Source organism: Watersipora subatra, chromosome 1, assembly GCF_963576615.1.
Source record: "Watersipora subatra chromosome 1, tzWatSuba1.1, whole genome shotgun sequence".
Classification (NCBI taxonomy): domain Eukaryota; kingdom Metazoa; phylum Bryozoa; class Gymnolaemata; order Cheilostomatida; family Watersiporidae; genus Watersipora; species Watersipora subatra.
Genome location: NC_088708.1, coordinates 4630844 through 4657696, shown reverse-complemented (window position 1 = coordinate 4657696; position 26853 = coordinate 4630844). Strand labels below are relative to the sequence as shown.

Below are 26853 nucleotides of genomic sequence, written 5' to 3'. Positions count from 1 at the left end.
TACGCATTAAAACGACCTATTGATGAATGAAATATATTTATTACATTTGTTTTATTGATTACAGGATGTTTATATTGCCCCCTCCACACTTTCCCCTTACTCCCACACCCCCATCCACCACACCGTTTGAGGCATTTATAACAATGTATCTGTAGCTAGATTCAAAATTTTATTCTTACACTAGACTAGGACTAGACTTTTATCGCAATAGCCAATGTGAATACGAGATATATAGACAGGCTGTGTCACTATATGCATCATTTTGGGCAAGTCTGGGCACATCTCTTTTTTCTGAGCCTTTTAACAGCGATAAAGTTTTGTCGATTTTAATCTTAAAACATCTTAGCAGTCAGGCCACCTCAAACATCAAAAACAAGAGCAACTGATAGAATAATATCTATATTTTCTGATAGAATCAACTGAAATTTGGTGCAACCACATCTTTAACATGTGCAACATTTACCATTCTAATTCTTAAACTTCATATTATGAGAAAAGTATTTTGTACAGTTCAAATAAATTATTAGAAAACTAAAACAACTCTAAAGGTGTTTAAATGTGAAACGATTAGCAAGTAATGGTTAGACAGTCTGTTTTGCTCCAATGATTGCCACGAAAAATGATTTGATACTGATACAGTTGTTACTAACTGACAAAACAAAATAAAAGTCATGAATATGTTGAATTAATAATGACAATGAATGCATAGAAGTGTGTGTATAAAACAGGTTACTGTTGCAACAGAAGCTATTCATCAAGACTTGGACTTCGACAATAACGGTAGGCCTACCTCTCGATACTGGTACTAATGTACTGCAGTGAAGCACGCGAGAGTACGTTGTAGGTTTAGCGGTTGCCTTAGGAGAAATCAGATATAGAAGTGTAACGGCACATCTGAAATTGAAACGGCACATTTGAAAATTACAAATTAAAAAAATAGGTAATGAATTTTGAAGTAGATAACTTTAAAAAAATTTAAAACAAAACAAATGTAAAAGGTAATATAAATTAATAATACAATGTACATACTCATTTAGCTTATAACTTGTAAGCTGGATAACGATACAATAGATAAGACAGCCAAAATCATAAGAATAGCTTAGCCTTGTGGTAATGTGTGCATATATGTGTAACCTTGTGGTTGCAATTGTTGCAAGCTCAAATCCTCTGTGAAGTGGATTTTTCGTTACTGAAACTTTACCGATATAATTGGACAGACCGACACTCATATATATAATGTATAATATACATATATAGGCTAATATATATATAAAAATAAATTATAAATATGTACTTGGTCTTTATGCCAATTTGAACTCTCTTGATGAGCCCTAAAGAAAACAAAACAGTTGACTATATCCAAAGATTTGACATCACGGATTAGCAGCCAGTCTAGTGGGCTGCTTTAAACTTGTCCTCTTTAAAATCTTTGATACCCTTTGATAATGATATTGCCTGACGAAAACAAACCAGCTGACAGCTTGGAGTGTGGGTGTAAAAGGTCTATATGTACTAATGAATATTGCAAACGAACCATGGGCAAATCCTGCAAGTACGGCCCTGAACTCTTGGGAATTTTTGTTTAATTGGCTTGATAGTTATATGGTTATAAAAATTTGATACTAACCTCTTTAATATGCAATAGAGAGTTGTCTGTACACTACTAAAGCATGCATAGAAGTATCGTCTAGCTAATCTGCTGTCATCAAGTATGTGGATATGAGCAAACTTCACTTTTACACCAATGGACAGTTGTAAATTATAAGTCTCATGGTTCCACAACATAAACTGCCTGATTGAAATGCAAAAACATAAAATTTGGACAAATTGGCGAACCACTGGCAGTCGCTAAAATGAAATGTAAAAAATATCCATTTCACCCTAAAAATGATTAGCTACCGCTACCAAATTTGAAAGAATAAACCTGTAACACCATTAAGAGCAATTAAAGAAATGTATCTATGATTCTCTAACCAAACCTGTCTTTTCTATTTTCTTCACTTCTCACCCTAGACATCCTTCGTTAACCCATATGGAAGTCAGTGATCAACTCCTAGTGTAAACATTTTTCGTGTAAATATTTGCGCAGATGGTGCCTCTTGTTTCACCATAGAAATTAATACTGACAGTAATACTTGTTAGAAGTTTAACCTTTACATCTATATATTGTAGGATTTACTCAAAAATTTCTCCATAAAGATTGTGTATGTCATAACACGACGATGCTTTCAGGATCATATTTTTAATAGGTGCCAGAAAATAGACAACGACAACTATCTTGACTGGTAAATTAAAACATACTACCAACGACCTGTATGTAAATATTGCCAAACAAAACTCATCGTTTTCAAATGTTTTTATTCCAAACAAATTGGTTCTCAAACATACAAAATATGACAAACTGCAATGACTAAGAATGTCTGTATGCAACTAGCTGCCTTGATATGTAAGTCTATGTAGGTCTTATGAAAGAGTTAAAATCAAGGTATATGTTTGTGAAAAAATTAAGAGAAAGATTGGAGATAAATTGTTCCTAGAATATCTTCTAAAATGGACAAAGATACAAAAGCCATACGACCAAATTGACAGGAGCTTCTAGATTGAAGGGCACATCAACAAAAACTAGGAAAACATAAAACACCATCAATACTAGAAATAATCCACTGAAGTACCGGTAACGCCACACTAATATAAAATGAAACTAATGGAATGGATAAAATAAATATGAATCTAAACACGACATATTTCAGAGGCGATTGAAGCACCAGAACTTAAAAGGTATGATGAAAAGAGTAGCTGAGCAAAAGTAGAGTTATCCAATAGAGGTAAACCAACAGCATACTTGTCGAGATTTCTTCCCCGAGAGCTAACGTATTGCTATATAAGGAGAGCTAACGTATTGCTATATAAGGAGAACTACATATCGCTAGCCCTACGGCGCAAGTCACTCAACTCCTTCCACATCTCATCAGGTAAGTCCGTGTTCACCTGTTCTTTGAAGTATTTTTCCAAAGTGTCACACTCTTTTGTCAAGAACTCTGAAGTTGTTGTCACAAGCTCTTTCATGTCGATGTCACCCAAGCCCTCCGTATTTACAGCATCATCTTTAGGCACGAGCCCGATAGCTGTTTCTCGGGCTACATCCTTATTATCCACACGTTCCAGAACCCATTGCAGAATTCTAACATTCTCACCGAACCCGGGCCACATAAATTTTCCTTCGCTATTCTTTCTAAACCAGTTCACATGAAAGATTTTGGGCATGGTAAGGCTGGGGTTAGTTCCTAGACTCAACCAGTGCTTGATGTAGTCGCCAAAGTTATAGCCGAAGAAAGGTCGCATAGCGAATGGATCATGCATAACCACTACAAAAGAAATAAAATAATTTTATATTTTTGTAGGTTGCTACTACACAATCTTCATTAATTGAGAACAGTAGTGCCTTTAGTACTTATACGCTTAAATCTGCAAAAATTATTGACTCATTCTTTGAGTGGATAAAAGGTCTGCTAAAAGTATCTGTTTAGCCAACATTTTATGCTTTTTTATAAAAATACCAAGTTATCTTTGAATTACATACCTTTTTTCTTGTGTTCAGCTGCAGCTGTAGCCTCAGATCGCATAGACGCTCCTACAAAGACTCCATGCTGCCAGGTAAAAGCTTCATAAATTAGAGGTATCCCTTCAGGACGTCTTCCACCAAATATAATGGCAGATATAGGAACTCCAGCGCTGTCCTCCCAAGCTGGGTCCATGATTGGGCATTGTTTAGCGGGTGTACAAAACCTTCAAAATAGAACCATCATCAGTTTTGACTTATTTGTTAGTCGGGCTCATCACGGACTTGCATAGTGATTCAAGTGTGGCAGACACATCTCTATACAATCAATCATTCCCTAATTGGGAACTGATCTCTTTAGAAAATTGACAGCAGAAGCAAGACAAACAGTCTTTCTATTCTAAGGCAGGCAGTGGTCCAAAGCTAATTACCTAGAATTAGCATGAGCTGCAAGATTCTTGGGGTCTCCGGGCTGCCAGTTTTCTTCATTTTTCCAAGAAGTGATAGTAACATTTGGACTGACTTGATCTTCGTCAATGCCTTCCCAGTACACGCCTCCATCACTCGTCTTGGCCACATTCGTAAAAATAGTATTTGACTGTATTGTCTTCATTGCTATTGGATTTGTTTGCATTGATGTACCTGTAAAAATGAACTGATGTAACAGCTAAAATACAAGCACAGAGTAAAAGATTAAACTCTGGATAGACTATAAATAATGGATTCAGAGTTTATCCAAGTTTTTCTCAACTTGATACAAAAGTACAAAAAACTATTTTTGTAACAACTCTTGGCTAGCCTTAGGCCTAGCAGTTAAAAAATGCCTCTTGGCTATTTGGAATTGGTATATTGAGCAGCTGATGGTCACAAAATTAAAATTGTACAAAAACTAATGTTTTGTTGTCAATGACAGAGAGCCTAACGTAGTATTAACTCTGTCACCACCGCAAGCCGATGTATTGGTTCGAGTTATCTTCTCTTTGTGGCCGGAAGCCGATACATCGGCTTTTAGACAGCGTGTTAGTTTATTTATAATTACTCAGCTTTCGCTTCAGATAGACCAATAAGATTTGGTCTCCATGAAAACAAGCTTGTTGCTAACGATATAGACTAATTAGTAGCCTCTCACTAGCGGCTCACTGATTATCAAACAGAAAGTTCACCGCAAAAAAACACGAACAAAAAGGAATACCGCGATCGTTTAAGTTGTAGAAGCGTCTAACATTCTTAGCCATTGGGACTCAAGTAACTCTATATATCGAGTGATTTTGACTCCTCTAGTGCATGTATTTCATGTGAAAAATTGTAATAGTAACCGAATATTATGGCGACAGTCAAAATATGACTATCGAAAATGCTGGCAAAATATTGTTGGTTAAGTTTGTCAAGATTTTTACCGTTTTTAAATGAAATTAATTTAGGATTTTTTATTTCCTCATGAATTATCTTCTTTTCAAAAACCTGTTTTTTAAATTAAGTGGATATCTTCATTCCTTCTCAAGTTCTCACACAATTAGTGATGTTATGTCAGCATTTGTGTGAATAGAAAAAAATAAGTCGGGCAGAGGTAGAAATAAATTCGGTAGCGAAAGAGTTGAATAGTCTTTGCTGCATCTCAACAGATTTTCACACTAATGTATTGTGCGAGACTGCTTCATATATTATTTTTACAGTGATTTAAAGTAAAACTACTGCTCAAAATCTAGAGTACATCTCTAAGATACATCTTATCAATTTTTAAACATTTTGTTAACACATGTGTGATTCCCTCATTCTCATTAATTTTCGATATTTTGAATCTTATCAAATCATAGTATGAATTTGTTTAAAAAAAAAGTATTTTGAGACTTTGATGAGCAGAAAGTAGAAAATTGAGTGGTATACAAACGAGTAACAGACAATTGAATGAAATAGAAGAGGTTAAAACTGTACCTGGAGCCACCCCAAAAAAGCCTGCCTCTGGGTTGATAGCTCGCAGCTGTCCCTTTGAATCGAATCTCATCCATGCGATGTCATCTCCGACACACTCGACCTTGAAGCCCGGCAGCGAGGGTGTCATCATAGCGAGGTTAGTTTTACCACAAGCGCTAGGAAAGGCAGCGGCTATATATTTTTTCACGCCGTCGGGACCAGTGATGCCAAGAATCTGTCAAAAAGACTAACAATTATGAAACTGATGTACAAATGGCATGTATTTGATTGTACATACACTCAGCAGGTAATTTGATAATGGCAATAATGATAAAGCGGGAAGAACTATAAACATACCAGCATGTGCTCAGCCAGCCAACCTTCTCTCTGACCAAGAATACTTCCAAGTCGAAGGGCGAAACATTTTTTGCCTAGCAAAGAATTGCCACCGTAGCCACTGCCGAAAGAGCAGATTTCATTGTCCCTTGGTATGTGTGCAACCATCACCTTATCTGGGTTGCATGGCCAGTGATTCACCAGTTCCTCTATAGAATGACAATGAGGGGTGTAAGTAAAAGCACACTATAGCTTCACTCAAATTATAGGGTAGAATTAGATACACCAGAGGACAGGCTAAAAGGAATCTGAATCAGCTTATAACTTCCTATGGTGGGACTGATAACTCCCTATGGTGGGACTCCATCATACATCATCTTCAACAACTTACTCCATTTCCTCTATTTTTAATAGCCAATAGTGGCTCAGCATCTCAAGAAAATGTATAGCAATAAATGACTATATAAGGGGTTTTTTAAGCAAAAAATTAGCTTTTGTACAAGCCAGTAACAAACTTGAAAAAGGATAATATCGCTGATATAAAAAGTTTACTAAATCAGGATTAAGAATCCAGTTAGTTCAGACTGGAATTTATTTAAAATGTGAGAACTGACAGTTTAGATAGTTTGTGGTTAGAGGCAGGGCTTTTCCAGAACTTTTCCATGATCATCAAGGATATGAGCGTGTTGCCTTTGTGTTGCCTTTGCGCAACTGAAAGTTTTCCGTGATTAATGAAATTTTCCATAAGTGCACTATGAGTTCAGAGGGAAACATCCTATTGAAACCGCCCGAGCCTGAGTCATTTTTACTAAAACAACATGCAACTGTATACCTGATAAAGGTAGCGGCCGACCCACTGAATGGAGGCCCTTAATAAAGGTCTGCTCTCCGAGGCTCTCGAGTACGTCTTTACCAATTCTTGTCATGATCCTCATGCTGGCCACCACATAGGCCGAGTCTGTCAGTTCTATGCCAATTTTCGAAAGAGGAGATCCAACTGGGCCCATACTGAAGGGTATCACATACATGGTGCGTCCTAACAGATAAAAACATGCAAAAGACTATGAATTCGAAATGTTACAAGGCTATATTAGATCCCTTTTCACATGAAAACTCATAGCGATGGGTGTATACCAGCAAGTACTACATAATCTGTGGGTTCAGACAGGGCATGCTGCCTCATTGTTTATTTGTGTTTTTCTATTTACGTCATGATTATTCAATAGAAACATTTGAACATATAATAAACAAAGGTCAGCAAGTGCTGACAATTAGGTGATACGCTAGCGTGCTTTATTGACCAATGAGTGACAGAGGGTGTGGGGATATTCATGGTAATCAATAAAAGGCAAGACCATGGCAGCGCAGGGGCGGCGCAATTATAATAATAATGAAATAGGTCAACACCCAGTAAATATAAATAATCAAATAAATACAAAGATCTGAGGTGAAGGCAAGCGTCTATTAAGTTTCTTTGTAATATAGGCCTACCATTCACAGTTCATTCTAAAATAACTGCAATGAATGATGGCCACTCCTATAAGTCGAATTTTTTAAATCTTAATATCAAAACGCCTCAGTCAAAATTTAACAGACAAATGTAAGGAAAAATAATGCTCAGTGTAACTGTTTCTGATTCATGGGTCACATGACAACAGTAACTAAGTGAGAGCTGTGTAGTGACCTGTTATTGAACATTTAACATCTATGGATTGCTTCAACAGTTCAGAGGAGTCGCTCACAAGAAGCTGAAATACTGTTGCTGTTACTCATGATGTACTGTTAACAGATATATGGTTTTAATAGCAGATGATTTTAGATTGTACAACTGTGTAAGCAAAGGTCTAACATAAACCTCTTTACTGTATCGCGTCACTGTTTACTGCAAGTACCTTACTGCCGTAATTGTTACCTTTCATGCAGCCTGGAAACCTGCTCTGAAACTTTTCGGCATACTCTTCTGGTGCCAGCCACTTTGCCAGCTTTCCGTCTACACCCTCCATCGGAGTTGGAGTGGTTGTTCGCTTGTCATCAGTCACTATGTAGGTCTTGCTTTCCATCCTCGCTACATCCCGCGGGTCCGTTAGAGCTAGCCAGCTGTAAGAGCAAAACATTCAAACTAACAGAAACTGCCAGATTTTGTGAGTGATGTAGAGATTGCTCGATGTTTTACAAATAAGCTTACCAGTTTTCATATTTTGGAAGAGGCTGTAGCATCTTGCTTTTGACCAAAGTGTCAACCAGACGCTTGTTTTCAGCCTCTGATCCATCACATATATGCACTTTGTCCGGCTCGCAGAGCTGCGCCTTATCTTCGACATAGCTGCGCACGAGTGGGGAGAGTTCTGAGAGAGAGCCATTCACTACTGTGTAGTATCGTTTTTGTGAATGAATGTCAGTTCTACCTTGTAAAGACGGCGCTATTTTCCTAAAAATGAGGAAATCAGCTTTTAAGGTGATCACTCTCATGGTTTTATGTAATCACCATCCAAAAACAATCCTCGACATACAAGGCTTTTTGGAAATAGCTTCGTATGGCAGTCTTGACTCGAGAAGAGGAAGATTTAGAGGATGGGTGAACAATATAACTGTTCTCAACTCTTCATTTTGTGGCTAGCAATTAAATGTTAACCATTTTAAATAAGATCTAAGGACGCCAGCTGAAACAATGATAATCTGGGACAACCTAAAATAAGCTACATAAATCTGAACTTGAAAGATATAAAAGAATCAGCTTACTTGTCAACTTTTACCATGTTTGCGTCGATATAAAGAATTGAGAGCTTTCGTGTGAAAATACTGGCTTAGCAATGCGGAGCATGAACTTATATGCAACTGATACCTGCGAGATGATTGGTCCTAAACGTGGGTGTGTTGCATACCTGTCATGCCATTGGACAAGCGAATATGGAATGATGTAAGCAAATTTCAAGCAAGACTGAATGGCTGAAAACATTGCATCAGCTGCATCATCGCGTGACTTGGTTTCACAATAAACATTGAATAATGAGGTATTGGACACACGTGATTTCAGAATGCAATATCAAGCATAAGCTTAAATAGATTTATCCTAGTCATAGCACAGTAGCATTACAAAATATTGGCTTAGCAATACGAAACATAAACTTTACATAACAATTAGCTGTGAGATGATTGGTTCTAACAAATAGGTGTGGTTCATTACTTTGATGCTATTGGACAATCAGAATAGGCCACCGTAAGCGAACACAAGCGCTGCTGAATAGCTAAAAACATTGCATCAGCCACTTAATAGATGGCTGTGACCAGACCTGTCAGCCTGGTGCTATGCAAATGAGGGAGAAATTAGCCTCTAAAGTCTAAAACCTCACGCTAGCGGAAAAGTTTTTAAATGGGGACCTAGGCAGGTTAACATTATATTTTAGCTCTAAAATTATGCTCAAGTGAATTACAAAAATATAAAAACAAATCACGGGCAACTTTTATGAACTTAATGTTCTACATTTCAGTTCTGCAAAACACATTGTATCATATCCATGGTGATGAACATAACGTAAACACAAAACTCTCAAATGTTTACTGTAAATGAATTTGGTAATTAGGCAGGGATGCTATATCATCTCTACATTTGAGTCTGTACTGATTTGAGATGAGGTAGCTGCTGCTCCTTGATGTTTCAAGCTGTAGGTTTCGGCTGAATTTTTAAGACTTTTGTGTAGGTCAGTATTCAACTCTGTTTCAGAGCAGCAGATAGAAAAGTTTATTTTGGTGGCTATCAGAGCATTCAGTTTCAGAACATAGGTCGTCCTAACCTCGGTATGTATTTTTAAGCATACAAAAAAACGCGCTCTGTTGCTACATTACTGTGGTATACAGAGGATGGCCATCATTACAGTCGTCAGTAAGGGGTAACGCTCTAATGCCATAGCATCCTAAAACTTTGCTTTGCAAAAAATTACCGAACGATAATTCTATGCACAAAGCCATAAGAACGTGTATTTGGCGATACAGCGAGTCTTTCGTTATCATTAGATTACGTTCATCGCGTTAATGCTATAGCGACTGATAAATAAATGGCTCGGTATTTTATCATAGAGCACAAAACATAAATCCGGAAGTTTACCGGGAGATTTTATTTTTGCGGGAGGGTATTCTCAATTCCAAGAGGGTCCCACAAAATCCGGGAGAGTTGACAGCTCTGGCTGTGACTGTTTCACAGTTGACAACGCCTGCCTATTAAATTGTATAATACAAGTATCACGCGAACGTGATTGCTAAATACAGTATCATCCATAAGCACGAACTGAAGTAAACAACAGTATAGAGGGCCAACCAGAGCAAGCGTAGGTGTGACTGAGGCGTGAATGAGGTGTGACTGAGGTGTGTCACTATATAGCGATACGATTGGCTACCACTCCGGGATCTAACGACCACCCGAAACTAGCCGTCTCAATTGAAGAGTTGAGAAGTCAATAATTTGAAGCTCGTGAATAATCGTAATTTTCAACCTGGCCAAAAGAGTGCTGAGGAAGTATCAGAAAAAGACAGGCATTCACATGAAAAGGACTACTTAACAAATGTTCATGTCAAGGCCAAATAACATGAATGCAATTTTATATCAGCCTTTGATATTATATTTTGGAGCAGATTTTATATAAGGTACCATTAACGCATGGCATAACTTCATTTGGTTAAAATATGAGGCTAGTTATTGCATCATTTTATGATGCAAATATATGTGGTATCAACAAGTACCAAACTACATGTGCACATGTAGTTAGCTGATTCAGCACTTTTGGAAAAAGTTAGCAGGATGTTATTGTTTAACTCGCTTAAAAACACAGCACCTCAGAATACAAAATTGTGTTAAAAACTTGAAATGAAATGTTTTAAAAATTGAGCGTCTTTATTTTTTATTGTTAAATTTTGTGTAGTCTATGATGTAGATATGAAAGACTTCATAGCTACAACGCAGCCACAAATTATTGCCAGGCAACATTAAAAAAAGTTATAGGTTTCTCATCTATCGTTAAAAGTAATCGCCGCGAACCATGCCATCTTAAAACCGATAAAAATGCATAAATAAATATAGCCCAGTATCAGTTAAACTGGTCGCTAGTCATTGCCGATTAGTTGACACAGAACTGGGTGGTGATCTAATAGCAAATTTTATATTTGTATTATACATAGCTTATTATGGCCAATTCAATGCGGTAAAAAATGACCAGCCAACTTCGATAGCTACAATGCTGAGGGCGCAAGGTTATCAAGCTGTTATTCTTCCGGTCTATATTCATTTGAAGTGTCAAAACAATAGTGTTGAAATACGTACAATAGCTCACAAGTTTATCGCAATACCGGCATTTGCAAAGAACAAATTGAATGTTTAAAAAGCTGGCTTTATTCCCTAAAAATTTGGTTCCACAACTATATAGGTATGTTCCACAACTAAGTACGTTGCTAAGAGAATCTATAAACACCTTGGCATTGAACCTTATAGAATAGCTGCCATAAAGTCTGTATAAGTTGATAGCCGCTACTCCAAGTTGATGAATGACTGTAGTTAGTGGAAAAGACTTGAACCTTTATGACTAACACGCTACTAGTTTATGAGTGGTCATTAATCTGAAGCCTTTAGATTTCCTGTTTTCTTCTGAATTGCTTAGGGAACAAATATAGTGATTATACATATGGTACTTAAGGTAGAAGTCTTACGGTAGAAGTCTTACGGTAGAAGTATTACGGTACAAGTCTTACGGTACAAGTCTTACGGTGCAAGTCTTACGGTGCAAGTCTTACGGTACAAGTATTACGGTACAAGTCTTACGGTGCAAGTCTTACGGTACAAGTATTAAGGCACAAGTATTAAGGCACAAGTCTTACGGTACAAGTCTTACGGAGTTACGGTACAAGTCTTACGGTACAAGTCTTACGATACAAGTATTACGATACAAGTCTTACGGTACAAGTCTTACGGTACAAGTATTAAGGCACAAGTCTTACGGTGCAAGTCTTACGGTACAAGTATTAAGGTACAAGTCTTACGGTACAAGTATTACGGAACAAGTATTACGGTACAAGTCTTATGGTACAAGTCTTACGATACAAGTCTTACGGTACAAGTATTACGGTACAAGTCTTACGGTACAAGTATTAAGGCACAAGTCTTACGGTACAAGTATTACGGAACAAGTATTACGGTACAAGTCTTACGGTACAAGTCTTACGATACAAGTCTTACGGTACAAGTATTAAGGTACAAGTCTTACGGTACAAGTCTTACGGCACAAGTATTAAGATACAAGTATTACGGTACAAGTCTTACGGTACAAGTCTTACGGTACAAGTATTAAGGCACAAGTCTTACGGTGCAAGTCTTACGGTACAAGTATTAAGGCACAAGTATTAAGGCACAAGTATTACGGTACAAGTCTTACGGTAGAAGTCTTACGGAGTTACGGTACAAGTCTTACGGTACAAGTATTACGATACAAGTATTACGATACAAGTATTACGGTACAAGTATTACGGTACAAGTATTAAGGCACAAGTATTACGGTACAAGTATTACGGTACAAGTATTACGGTACAAGTATTACGATACAAGTCTTACGATACAAGTCTTACGGTACAAGTCTTACGGTACAAGTCTTACGGTACAAGTATTACCGTACAAGTATTACGGTACAAGTATTACGGTACAAGTCTTACGGTACAAGTCTTACGGTACAAGTCTTACGGTACAAGTCTTACGGTACAAGTCTTACGGTGCAAGTCTTACGGTACAAGTATTAAGGCACAAGTATTAAGGCACAAGCATTACGGTAGAAGTCTTACGGTAGAAGTCTTACGGAGTTACGGTACAAGTCTTACGGTACAAGTATTACGATACAAGTCTTACGGTACAAGTCTTACGGTACAAGTATTAAGGCACAAGTCTTACGGTGCAAGTCTTACGGTACAAGTATTAAGGCACAAGTATTAAGGTACAAGTATTACGGTACAAGTATTACGGTACAAGTATTACGGTACAAGTATTAAGGCACAAGTCTTACGATACAAGTCTTACGGTACAAGTCTTACGGTACAAGTATTCAGGCACAAGTCTTACGGTACAAGTCTTACGGTACAAGTCTTACGGTACAAGTCTTAGGGTACAAGTCTTACGGTAGAAGTCTTACGGCACAAGTATTAAGGTACAAGTATTACGGTACAAGTATTACGGTACAAGTATTAAGGTACAAGTCTTACGGTACAAGTATTAAGGCACAAGTATTACGATACAAGTATTACGGTACAAGTCTTACGGTACAAGTATTACGGAACAAGTATTACGGTACAAGTCTTACGGTACAAGTCTTACGGTACAAGTATTACGGTACAAGTATTACGGAACAAGTATTACGGAACAAGTATTACGGTACAAGTCTTACGGTACAAGTCTTACGGTACAAGTCTTACGGTACAAGTCTTACGGTAGAAGTCTTACGGAGTTACGGTACAAGTCTTACGGTAGAAGTCTTATAGCCATAGGACTAGGTAAATCCGTGTACCTGAAGCATAGGGAAGCGGCCATACTTCGGTTTATTCAGCATTCTGATGACACAACATAAAAGGCTAAACTCTAAGACGGTTGAGGTAGTGAGTAACCTTTCTGGCAGCACCCAGAGCTTATCACTCTCAGTTAAAATCAGTCAAATGTGGTTCATACTTGTTATCACTATTTAGTACTTTTCCTGATCGGTCGGAGACAAACAACCCCTAGTTTCGTTCTATTTGGAAACTAGTCCATGATTAGCTGAGGCATACTTTTCTAACAGGAAGTAAATATCTATCATGTGTTATGACTCATGACAAATACTACTGGACTGCAAGACCATGAAAACATTTGCTTATAAATTCGTGACCCATTCACCGTGACCCATTCACAGAATGCTCGAATGATCAATTTTATGATTATTTCAAACAAACATCCTTGCAATACAGAACACTATGAATAATTGTTGGCTATTTTCTTAGTGGTGTTTTGAGAATACAAAAGGAAACGATTCCATTCAGTGATACATTTACTGAACAGCTAACAGTTAAAATGCTTTGTTTGACCAGCTGAACCTAAGAATTGACATTGCATTGGGTAGATGAGGCCTGTACCAGGTGACAACATCTAACAAGCAATGATTATCGTCAAGCCTTTACACAGGAGACTATGCTGTTATTTGCTGCGTGCGTTGAGACCAACATATTCTTATAAGAACTCAAAGCATTTAATTTGTTTTACAGCCTATAAGATTAATGATAAATACTTCCTGGTTTTCTTATAGCAATACAATGAATGCATTACGTATATAAAACTATATAAAAAATAAATGTAAATACTAAATTGTAAACAAGAAACCGATCAATAATCAATAAAAATACTTTTTAATTGTCATATTACCTTCCAATTAATTTAAAGGTAATATGTCATTACCTTTAAATGTATCTGGTAGACAGGTAAGACAGTTATTAAAGCAGGTAATGTGTTTACCTGTCTTCAATTAACTAAAGACGGGTGAATACAGGAGACAAATGAGGCGCAGGTAACGATGGCAATAGAAACATAAAGACAGGTGAATACAGGAGACAAATGAGGCGCAGGTAACGATGGCAATAGAGACATAAAGACAGGTGAATACAGGAGACAAATGAGGCGCAGGTAACGATGGCAATAGAGACATAAAGACAGGTGAATACAGGAGACAAATGAGGCGCAGGTAACGATGGCAATAGAGACATAAAGACAGGTGAATACAGGAGACAAATGAGGCGCAGGTAACGATGGCAATAGAGACATAAAGACAGGTGAATACAGGAGACAAATGAGGCGCAGGTAACGATGGCAATAGAGACATAAAGACAGGTGAATACAGGAGACAAATGAGGCGCAGGTAACGATGGCAATAGAGACATAAAGACAGGTGAATACAGGAGACAAATGAGGCGCAGGTAACGATGGCAATAGAGACATAAAGACAGGTGAATACAGGAGACAAATGAGGCGCAGGTAACGATGGCAAAAGAGACATAAAGACAGGTGAATACAGGAGACAAATGAGGCGCAGGTAACGACGGCAATAGAGACATAAAGACAGGTGAATACAGGAGACAAATGAGGCGCAGGTAACGATGGCAATAGAGACATAAAGACAGGTGAATACAGGAGACAAATGAGGCGCAGGTAACGATGGCAATAGAGACATAAAGACAGGTGAATACAGGAGACAAATGAGGCGCAGGTAACGACGGCAATAGAGACATAAAGACAGGTGAATACAGGAGACAAATGAGGCGCAGGTAACGATGGCAATAGACATAAAGCTAGTTTAAATTAGACTACATGAACTTATACATTAACATTAACTTATTTATATCAATTTTGTTTTTGTATTTGATAAGCTGTAAACTTTCATTTTCAACTATCACGACAACCTAGCTACTTTTACTTATTGCCTGCATGCTTTTATTTTCATGCTAACTAAATGACTGGAGTTTTAAAGAATTGATTTAGAATTGTCTGCTCACAATTTTCTATTTATTGTTTTAAAGGTTAATTGACATCATTTTAAAATTACATCTATTTGTACCAATGTAGGAGAGAAAACACTTGCCATGCAAGCTCGAAACTGTGACATTAGGCAGTAATTTTTTGGCAAAACACAGATTTATAAATATAAAAGTATACCGATCGGTATGTGTATACAATTCGTGGAATGTGCTAGCAAGAAATTCTTGCCTCACAAATTTAAAATTTAAAAAATTGTCAGCCACAATGTGCCAATTTCAGAGGTCAACTGTTTAAATCCTATTAACACACACTCTGCTTTCATGAAGAAGGATTTTGAACAGACAATTTTTACACAATCTAGTTGAAAAACGAGCGATTTTAGTACAATCTACATAGGGTCACAGCTGTTTCTAGTCAAAATTTTGCAACTAATGTAAATTTTTCCATGTAATTTGTTGCCTTGAAAAAATTGATAAAACCTGGTATTATTTCCAAAATTACAAACACGTATAAACGGAACTCTAATCTGTAATGTTATCTGCTGCTGTTAATACAATAAAAAATTGTGCTGTCAGTCAACCTGTTTGTGTCCGAAAACATTATCTTCTTCCTTTTTACAAAACTACTACTACTCCTACAAGTCTCCTTAAGACCTATTATTTTACCCTATTAATGTTATATGAGCAAGGTAGAACCAAACTATTTGAAGAAGAACTGCGTGCATTCGTACTAGTTTACAAAACCGCAATGTTTCAAGAACCTTTAGACACATTGAAAACCACTTTGTGTGCCAAGACAGATACTGTATTTGTTTACAATATAAGTCAAAGTAGTATATAGATGTGACCCTAAATCAAGGTTTGACTGCAGGCATGTTTGAACTATGCTATCAACTATTTACAGCTGTAAATGATAAGAATGTACCATAGATAAGGATGGACACGCCTTTCCAAAGGACACATTATACAGGTATCTATGCCTTCTAAAGACCCCATCTACATGTACATACATATATATACATATATATATATATACATGTATGTTATGTATTATTAAAGTCTAAGCGAAACAGTTTTATATCACACAATGTTAACAACAGTAGATCAGACAAGATAACTCCAAATTGTTTGCAAAGTTGCTACTCAATCAACTCCCTTGTTACACAATCACTGGACATTTATTTCATGCAATATTAGGAGACGTTGATTTGTTCTATTAAAAAGCAAACAAGTTGCTGCTAAAGACTTATGAATTATGTAGTATCTTTCTGATACGTCTAAAAAGTCAAAATCAGTATTTACTATCCTAAAAAACAATTTGCCCACCAACGATCTGATTGAAAAATGTATTTCTCGAGCGATAGTAACACAACAGGCCTAGTACTTTCTGTATGAGCAGGTGTCTCCTGCGCATCCGACAGTCTTGTAGGAACTTGAGCTAGGTAGACTTGAGGTTTGGGGAGACTAGCCTCCAAAATGCACCTATAGGGTGCCAATGACTGTTCGGCTTTGGATGGCCAAGTGTATATATAACCATATACAGTAGTGCTGGGCACGAGTACTTCTTGGTCAACGGGTTTAGACCCGCCCCCTTCTGTTCGGGTTTTTCGAGTATCGGGTAGCTAGTAGTGCTAGGCTCGGGTATTCCTTTGCCTACGGGTTTTTCGGGTATCGGGTTTGTTGATATGGATTGTATGTTTAAATTTTCTAAACAGATATATCTTCAAATTTACAAAGCAATTATACTTCTTTTCTGTTTATTTATCATTTTTCAGTTTTCATTGACTGACATTCGTACTCGCAGCATTAACAGGTGGATTGTTAAACAGTCAAGATAGTCTGGAGCTACAGGCCATTTTCATGTCAACAGGTGGCAGAAGATAGGGTCTATGGTAGCTTAATACTTAAGCATGTTCTATGTACCTCTCTGACTTTTTGTAGATGGTGCTCCAAATCTCATAAAAAACTTTACATTATCGGCTTTTCCGTTAGTAAGGCTGGTTGGCTTAGTGAAACTTGGTTATAATGAATTATGTAATCCATAATAGCTAGCTGTGGTAATCAATTTAAACAGAGTTATTAAATTTTCACTGCTACTATCAACGCTGATAGCTTTTTCTCACAAGGCGATAGCGGAAACAGACTAAGGACCTATGTGTTATCGGTGATAGCGAACACGCGCCGTATTAAAAATGGCATAGATTTGTTTACGAAGCCGATTTGGCTAATTGCGCAAATAAAATTTGATGTAAGTATTTCTTCTCACCTTTTAATGACAAGTAATCACTGCCTGACTGCAATATTTCTAGTAGGCATAGTAAATAAGGTATGATATATTTTATTCTATCTATTAAATTAAAGACTTGTTAAACCCCATTGTCATGCCTCCTTAGCAAAAATGACACAGACATGCCCTGTGGTCCCAGACTAAGAGCGCAGGGTGCAATAGACCAAGTTTTTGTTAACACTACCCGACGGATCCGTGTACCAAAACCCGAACTTTAAAGTCAAAACCCGAACCCGAAGGACCGGAATACCTGAAATCTCTATTACCCGATACTCGAGAGAAGATAAACCCGCGAGTTCAACAAGTATTACTACCCGTGCCCAGCACTAATATACAGTGAAACATGGATAACTCGCCCTCGGATATAGCGAACACATGATTAACTCGACTGGATTTGCTTGGTCCGTTCCCACGCAATGATAAATGGCTCTATGTAACTCGAATTCAACACTGTTATAACGAACTGTTTTTTGCCCAACGGCTACCGAAACGGTTGCTATCGCTTTAGAAAATCACTTTATTCCAAGCCATAGAGGTAAACCTCAACTTTTCGTAATTCATAAGCGTCGTTATTACCTCCATCGGCAAAATATTTTTGTCAACGACTGTTCTAAAGGTTTGGTGAAATTTGATTTATACTGAATGAATGAACGATGAATATAACGATGAATAGCACGGGCTAGCCGGGTCACGGGCGCAAGGATTTTCGCCACGCACATACAAAACAAAAACAGCATGTTGTTTTTGTTTTGTATTTGCGTGGCGAAAATCCTTGAGTGCGTGACCCGGCTAGCACGTGATGAATATTTTTCCGACGTTGATTCCGTGTTGAATTAACGTCGGAATGTTGAATGTTTAAAACGTCTTAAGAATTGACAAGCTAAGACAACGTATACGTTGTCTTAGCTAAAAAAAAACTATTCATCGTTGGACCTAAACACAAAATACGTGTGTACATTCAATAAGTATCCATCCAAAAAGCGTGAGTGATATACAATGTACCGTAAAACCTCGTAAAACTTTTAATTGAACTGCCTCGGAGTGTTGCTCTTAACGAATCCCAGGTAAAGTAAGGTAATCTTTCCATAAACTTCAAGAAAGATCGGCAAAATTGATCGTGGGTAAAACGCTCAAAAGAAAAAGATGTCTTTTCTCTGAGCATTTCAGCAACGATCAAGTTTTGCCAATGTCAATCTAAAAAACGTCCTGGCAATAACATCACCTCAAACAACAAACCAATCTTAAGTGATAGAAAAATCTCTATACTTTTTGATAAAAACGTTTTAAACTTTACATTAGAAGCATTTAATTTGAAACAAGCCCTTTGTGCTTTTGATTTATATTATAGTTTGTATATGTTCATGTATCTACTAATAAATAAGTAAATACATGGACTTGTGACAGTGCTCTGATAACTTGAACACTCTGATAATTCGAACACTTTTGCTCGGTCCCTTGAAGTTTGAGTTATCCGAGTTTCACTGTATATATGTATAGCTTCTCTATAACCCAGGTGTACGGAGAAGCTTTCTTTTTCATTCATTGGAGAAATCGGTGAGTGGTTATTTTACATACCCATTAATAATTACCAAAAATATAAAGTTTTAAAACTCAATATAAAACATTTATCCATTGTTTAAACACAACTGATAGGATAACAGAACTTGAGGCTAATAAAGAAAACCCATGCATAGATTTAATCAACTTGGAACAGACAAAGATTTATTTTTGTTACATTGTTAGTTAGTAAAACTGCACAAGTTGACTTTATAAACTTATCACACACTCCCACTATAAACGGATATAAAATTCTGACTGTTTCTTGACTCTAAGAGACTAAATTCAGTCACAACCGAACAATCGACATGCGAATCAAAGCTATGGTTTTCCTAGTACTGTTCCAGTGTGGTGAACACTATCAGAAAGAGTAATTAATTCTTACTTGACCAGATACTCTTAGAATGGTGTGCTCACAGAGTACAAATGTTTAAAATGGACTCTTGTAAGGTCTATGAATCTTTCTCATAGGCTCATACAGACTTTTATCGCATCATAGCTAAGTCGAAAGATAAAAAGATAACATGTCCAAGTACACTTGCACTAAATTAGGCGGATGGCAGACATAGCTTATGACCTTGAAGCGCTGGCAGGGATTCTGGCAGCAAGATGATGAATTGACATATACTGGCAAGGTTAACTAGGTTAACTTTTTGTCCAAGCAGAACAGCTATAGCCTATATTTAGATAAGAATGTGTCCTGTTTACATCTACAGCAAACCAGCGACGTGGAAAGACTGGCTGATCATGCATATAAAGCAAGAATAGCCTTAGGTCATCAATGTTTGTTTCGTAAGCTGATCTGATTGATGCCCATAGACCACAAACACCTGATTAGGAGTGAAGTTATTTAGAATACAGTGCACCCTCAGGATACGATTACCATGTTATACGATTTTTTTGCCTTTTGAAGAGGAACATGATGATTTTTCCCCTCGCCGTACGAATCTAATTTCATCATACGAACTCAACAAAATTTTTGCCTGCGTTCAAATGTGGCAGTCGGTGTGCTTATCATGTACGTCGAAATAACAATGACGCTAAAATGCTGTTCGCCGAAAACATTTCCACAACGCCTGAAAGAGACATAATGACCAATTTCCCTCAGTTCAGCATTTCTCATGGGAAAGTTTGTGAAAGGTACGTAAGCGAATATTCATTTTTAGCGTTATAATCATATTTACTATAAACTTTTATTCACCATACGTATGTAACTACATATATATAAATATATATATATATTCAATTCGTTAGCTATGGAATCTGAGATCGATAAAAACCTTAAAGGTAACAAATTATTTCTATGATACCAAAGTTAGAGATCATAAATAACTATGAAGAAAGCGCCTGCATTGTTAATATTGCCAGGGAATATGGCTGCAACCAATCGATAATTAGGAGGTTTTAATAAACCATGGTGCACTATATTGTAGGTTTGCTCAAAAGGAAGAGCTCCACAGGCAAGCACAAGGGCTTTCAATGGCTTTTCTAGCTGATATTGGCCAGCAGCCAAAGGTAATCAGGCAATGTCCATCTTAACCAGCCAACAACTAGAAGACAGACCACTTTATAATGCTCAACTGCTATGTGCCGCTAGGCCTTTGAGCCTTGCTACTAGTAGTACTAGTGGAACAACAAGGGATTTACGGCTGCCAAGTTGACCAATGGTAGCATTGATTGCCACTGGTAGCATTGATTGCCACTGGTTTACCTGTTGCTATTCAATGGCATAAAAATCAATAATGGAGCTATTCCTACCTAGCAGACGACAGCCAATAGCTTGCTTACAGCTAATCAATCAATATACAGGACATGGATCACTCATACTATGCCTCTCTAGCCCTAATATTTTACAACTTTGAGTTATCTACTCAGAGTGCATTCATCAACAACATGTTAAAAATAGACAGATCAACATAGTAATCGCGAGAGCTTACCAACAAAATACGATACCTAAATACAATTATTTGCTACTAAGATACCAGACACATTACTGCTACCAGATTCTACCATAATTGTTTATACACTGAAGTCCAAAACTGAAGTGTTAGTGTTAATAGGTATTTTAACCTACAGTAACTTTAGTGTATTTGGATGTTATGATCTGCAATGAAATGTAACATTATAATGTACTACGTTCAGTACATACCGTGAGGAGTTCGTACCGTGTTATCGTGACAGACGTATAACATAAACATTGAATTTAAATGAATTTAGTTTACTAAACACACTAAAAGCTAAGTTTTAGTATGTATTTTACCAAACTAAACTTTAACTTTTTCATCGTCTAAAATTTTATCACTTATCTGTTTTCAGTTCCATTTTGACTATAACTCACAACGAATAATGCTGAACTGAGACAGAGTGAGCACCGTATCTCTTTCAGGCATTGTGAGGATTTCAGCAAATAGCATATCAGCATCATATGCATACACAGTGCATATATATACAGTCAAACATGGATAACTCAACTTCACGGGACTGAGCGAAAGTGTTCGAGTTATCAGAGCGTTCGAGTTATCAGAGCACTGTCACAAGTCCATGTATTTATTTATTTATTTATTAGTAGATACATGTACATATACAAACTATAATATAAATCAAAAGCATAAATGGCTTGTTTCAAATTAAATGCTTCTAATGTAAAGTTTAAAACGTTTTTATCAAAAAGTATAGAGATTTTTCTATCACTTGAGATTGGTTTGTTGTTTGAGGTGATGTTATTGCCAGGACGTTTTTTTTGATTAGAATTGGCAAAACTTGATCGTTGTTGAAATGCTCAGAAGAAAAGACATCTTTTTCTTTTGAGCGTTTTACCCACGATCAATTTTGCCGATTTTTCTTGAAGTTTATGCAAAGGTTACCTCACTTTTCCTTGCTTCCGAAGGGCGATCTCTAAGCGGATGTTTGGTAAAATCAAATTTCACCAAACCTTTAGAAAAATCATTAACAAAAATATTTTGCCGATGGTGGTAATAATGACACCTACGAATTACGAAAAGTTGAGGTTTACCTCCATGGCTTGGAATAAAGTAATTTTCTAAAGCGATAACAACCGTCTCGGTAGCCGTTGGGCAAAAAACTGTTCGAGTTAACAGAGTTGAGGTCGAGTTATCTAAAGCAATTTATCATTACGTGGGAACGGACTAAAGAAACCGTTCGAGTTAACCATGTGTTCGAGCTCTCCGAGGGCGAGTTATCCATGTTTGACTGTGTATATATATATATATATATATATATATGCACAGACATATGTCTCACACAACTACTCTCAAATTTCAATTTCGAGGGAAGTTGTTGTTGATATCATATGACGATAAAAATTTCGTGGGGCAGGGACGAAAAAACATGTTCCACATCGTAAAGCGAATAGCCGTTTAACAGGGTAATCGTTACTAGTGTCCATCTTGCTCACCCACGAGCGGGTCATATTAACAACTTTATAAAGTTAAAAGCAACATGAATTAATTATGAATAGGTGTGAATTTTTGCTTTGACTGAATACTGTTGAAATGATGCTAGAACACACTGAAACATTCTAAAAAGCAACATTTTGAATTTTTTTTTATAAGCCTGTGAGGTTTATGGTAGGCCTACGTTTTATGGCCAAGTTCTAGACTAATTAATCTACAAAGTTCAGTTGTTTTATAAACTGCTTCCTATGCATATTTGTGGTTGTGTGATTGGTGTCATTCCAGCTGCATATTTGTATATCCCGCAGCCAAAGGGCTAAACTTGCAGCACACCATAGGTTCGGTCATTTATTGTAGGAGTTGATAATAGAATAGTTGGAACTTTGCCATTGTCCCAAGCAATGTTACAACAACAATGCGCAGTCATAGCAAGTACAGTTGGCAGTCATGCCTTGGCTAGTTGTCAGTCTGGGAAGTGAGGACGTTACCGTAAGATAGACTACACACCTGCACCCTCAAGCATCAGGGAGCTGGGCTATCCATGCACTAAGAAGCAGACACACGATGATTGGTATCACTTTTAGTAAGGTCAATACAATGCATGTGTTTTGGTATTTGTCTTGAGGGTATGAGAGGACAACCCCAAATTTCTACCCCAGCCTACAACTTGTCTCCCATGGATTACGATTCTTAAAGGTTGACTTGCAACAAAATTCACATAACAGTTATTTGGTATCAAAAGATTGTCTTACTTGGTATCACCATGTCTTACTCTGTTGTATTGTAGGTGCAAAATATGTGGAAATGTGATTACAGGCTATTAAAAGCTCAAAAACGAAAAGCCGCGGTAGATTGGAATCAGTTTATTTTCTGACGTTGTCATTACATTTGGTTATTGTTTTGTCACGTGATGTTCTCACGAGAATTGAAAAGCCAATAAAAGGCTCTAAGTAAAACTTCTCGTAGCACTAGTTTATGACAAACACTTCGGGTTTTACCGAAGACCCCGTATCAAATATAGATGCTCGTTACTTTACAGTTTTGTTTCGGCTTGGTCTAATCATCTAGTCGTAATCTGATCATGTGACCCATACTTTTCGAATAATTTCTGCAGCATATTTCGATTATCACAGGTGACCAACAGGCTCGTCATGATTATCAGACAATGATATGCACTACTTTGAGCTAAGGTTAAAAAATTTAACGATTTTTTACGGTATGTTAAAAGATATCAGTGTGGAAAGTGACAGCATTACAATGACGATAAAATAGACACGTAAGAACAATAAACATAGCTTTATTGAATGCGTAAAGTATATTTGTGAAAATATTTCGACGAATGAGGTTGCGTGAAAGTGTAAACAAAAGCCATCTTGTACAACTAGGCCCCATTTGAGCCGTTTTGGAAAGAGATTCTAATCTACGACAGTCTCGTGATGGCGGCGATTAACTGTTAGTTTTTGAGCTTTTCGAAGCTTGTAATTACATTTCCACATATTTTGCACCTACAACACAGCAGAGTAAGATATGGTGAATCTTTTGATACCAAATAACTGTAATGTGAATTTTGCTGCAAGTCAACCTTTAAGGATAACCCTGGCGTAAGAAAACCTAGGTGCTGAGATGAAGCTACTACTTGCACAGCGAGCTTATTCAAATATCTACACTTTCTGTTTACTAATACCCCTAGTATCCAACTTAGCTGCAATTTCTAGCTCCTTTGTCCTTGACATAACTGTCTTGCATAATAGATGCCAAATTTACGTTCCAGACTGGTCCATGACAAGCGACATAATGGTATGAAAGTATGCAGATACATTTTGAAGGTTTGACCACTACCCACAATCACTATGTTTCCATGGTGCGCAGTACTGCGAAGCAGCCCCCTCCGAAGTCGAGGGGATTGTACGTTTCCATGCTGCGCAGTGGTTTTCAGCAAATACCGCAAATTAGCCAGAGAAGAGAAATTGTATAAATCGAATCGCCTGATGGAGAAATAGAATCGATCACGGATACCGAACGTCATAAACGGTTTTTTTATGATTCTGTCGTCATTATACTTTTATTTACAATACACATTCACAAGGTTTTACAAACCTTAACACACTTTTTACATAGTAATATATTTTTAATAAGTATTTTTAAGTAATATATTATGTAAACGTTAATTTAGGACTTGCCACCTATTTTTCGAAAAGTGTTGGCATCGATAACAAAGTCCAGGAAAGTAATTACCTCATCATCCTCGTGAATGCAGACCATAATTAAATTTAGGTGAAAGAAGATTGGAAGAATAGTAAAAAAACAAGATTAGCAGGACAACCTTTGTACTAGTTTATGGCCCTCGAAGAATCCGTCTCCACTGCATGAGAGCTATGCGCAGCCACTGCGCAGTCCCTGTTTCCTTGCTGCGAATTTGCACTGGCTTCGCACTGATCAGTGCGCAGTGATTTCAGTGCGAAGACGCGGTTTCCATGATTCGGAGACAGCGCAACTCCGAAGCACTGCGCATCATGGAAACATAGTGAATGTATGTCCAAATATCAATAGCATTTCTCATTGTTGTTTCAAGTTTTGTGGCTGAATTATAGCAACAAGCAAATATCTGTTCCTAGTAATTCAACTAATTATGCGAAAATAAGAATGCTCGTAGTAATAATGGATGAAACCCTTGAGCGCATTCCCATCCTTCCAACCCATTTAAGTACATTGTCTGCTACAATTAGAGAGCATTTGTGACCATATACCGGTATATGTAAATTTGTGGGCTTGGTAAAGGAATATGCTACTAATTGCAGTAGCCTCATAGAATGATCTTGAATGTTTTGCTCGTGAACTGTTGACTTGAACTGGGTCAAGATGAGATTACAACAAATAAATTTTGCACTGATACACTATAGATGAGGGTGTATTCTATTGTTGGCCTACAGCCAATTTCCCTTGTCAGGCCTGATGGGCAAACACACAGTGATAAGGCTATTGACAACTCATTCAAAGACAGGAGTCTGAGTACCTTCATTCCGAAATACGTGATAAAGTGCATGTTTGCTCAAATGGTATGGTACCACCTGTCTAATAATAACAACAGAAAATTGTCTCAGCCGCTATCACGTATATTCGATCATTTTACATGGTGAGCTTTGAGGATAGCCAAATTCAAACTCTCTAAACTGCTGACTACAATTTCTCCAGTAAACTACAAATATTGATTTAATCTTTGACAGAGTGCTGTTGGCAGTGGTTATTTTCAGGAATTTTACAAAAAGGCGCTTAGGCTTCACATTTGATCAAATTATTTGACATTAAAATAAAAATTAGTTAAAATAGGCTTGAAATCAGTCAAGAATGACATGAATAATTTGTGCTTTGTTGGCTGTTGGTTTGTACAGTGAAGGACAAGATAAACTGGACAAAAATCTGTGTTAACAATGTTAAATTAGTGAGAGCTATTACAATGAGTGAATTTAACATAGGCCTACATGTTACTCAAATTTTATGAAATATGAGTCAAAACCACTATGCATAATGCATTTTATACAACAAAGCCAGAACAAACTCTATTAATTATCAAATGCAGTTTCCAAGAGCCATTCTCTATATAACTTTGTATTTAGAGAAAGACTGCAACAGCATTTACTAAATTTATTCTATCAAAACAGAATCATCTTCGTTTCAATTCCTTTAAGGACATAAGAAAGTTGGTATTGAATTTTTCACGATTTAGTAGCTCGTATCATGAACGTTGTAAACAATCTTCCCTTTAATAAAATACTACAAATCATCATGACCAGCAAACCTCCAATTGCCACAAAGAGTTAACCTATACACGTGAGATACAATAGATGTCAGTATATCATTCGCACGAAAAAACTTGAATAGTTTTGTAAAAGCCGCTAGCCTGGTTGCTTTCACTTCGGCGAGACATGCTTCAGTGCTGACAACCTTAAACATCTACATGATAAGCGTATCGAGTTGTACACGAATAGTAGCATTTAACAACTATCGTTATTAAACTTACCTTGACGTAATACAACGATTTGTAGATGTTTTGCAAATACAACGTAGAAGGCCATAGGCAGAATTTTGAACAATGATCTTCGTAACCATGTTTGTCTCTGAGTACGACGACAGGGGAACAGCTGATCATCGCATAGTTGATGCCCGGCGTAGTTGCCGTTTCATTTGCGATTGTAACTCTACGCTGATAAAACTATTTATTATAAACATTAATTTGACGCTTTAACAATTTTTTGTTCATTTTAAATAAA

At 37.1% G+C, this 26853-nt stretch overlaps 1 protein-coding gene across 3 annotated transcripts; it reads right to left on the bottom strand.

Moving 5' to 3' along the window:
• Nucleotides 1-2341: 2341 nt before the first annotated feature.
• Nucleotides 2342-26747, bottom strand: LOC137385256 (phosphoenolpyruvate carboxykinase, cytosolic [GTP]-like). 3 transcript variants are annotated; one of them, XM_068071689.1, is made up of 9 exons: nucleotides 26604-26747; nucleotides 7992-8234; nucleotides 7719-7903; nucleotides 6639-6842; nucleotides 5828-6015; nucleotides 5492-5705; nucleotides 3991-4201; nucleotides 3581-3786; nucleotides 2342-3365 (listed from the first exon to the last, which is right to left on the bottom strand). In XM_068071689.1, exons 1-9 carry the CDS (start codon nucleotides 26690-26692, stop codon nucleotides 2917-2919), a joined length of 1989 nt encoding a protein of 662 aa, XP_067927790.1. In that variant the 5' UTR covers nucleotides 26693-26747; the 3' UTR covers nucleotides 2342-2916. The 3 variants fall into 3 exon arrangements, with proteins under 3 accessions (XP_067927790.1, XP_067927791.1, XP_067927792.1); XM_068071690.1 differs by lacking the exon at nucleotides 26604-26747 and adding an exon at nucleotides 13339-13453; XM_068071691.1 differs by lacking the exon at nucleotides 26604-26747 and adding an exon at nucleotides 8546-8591.
• Between the last annotated feature and the right edge of the window lie 106 nt (nucleotides 26748-26853).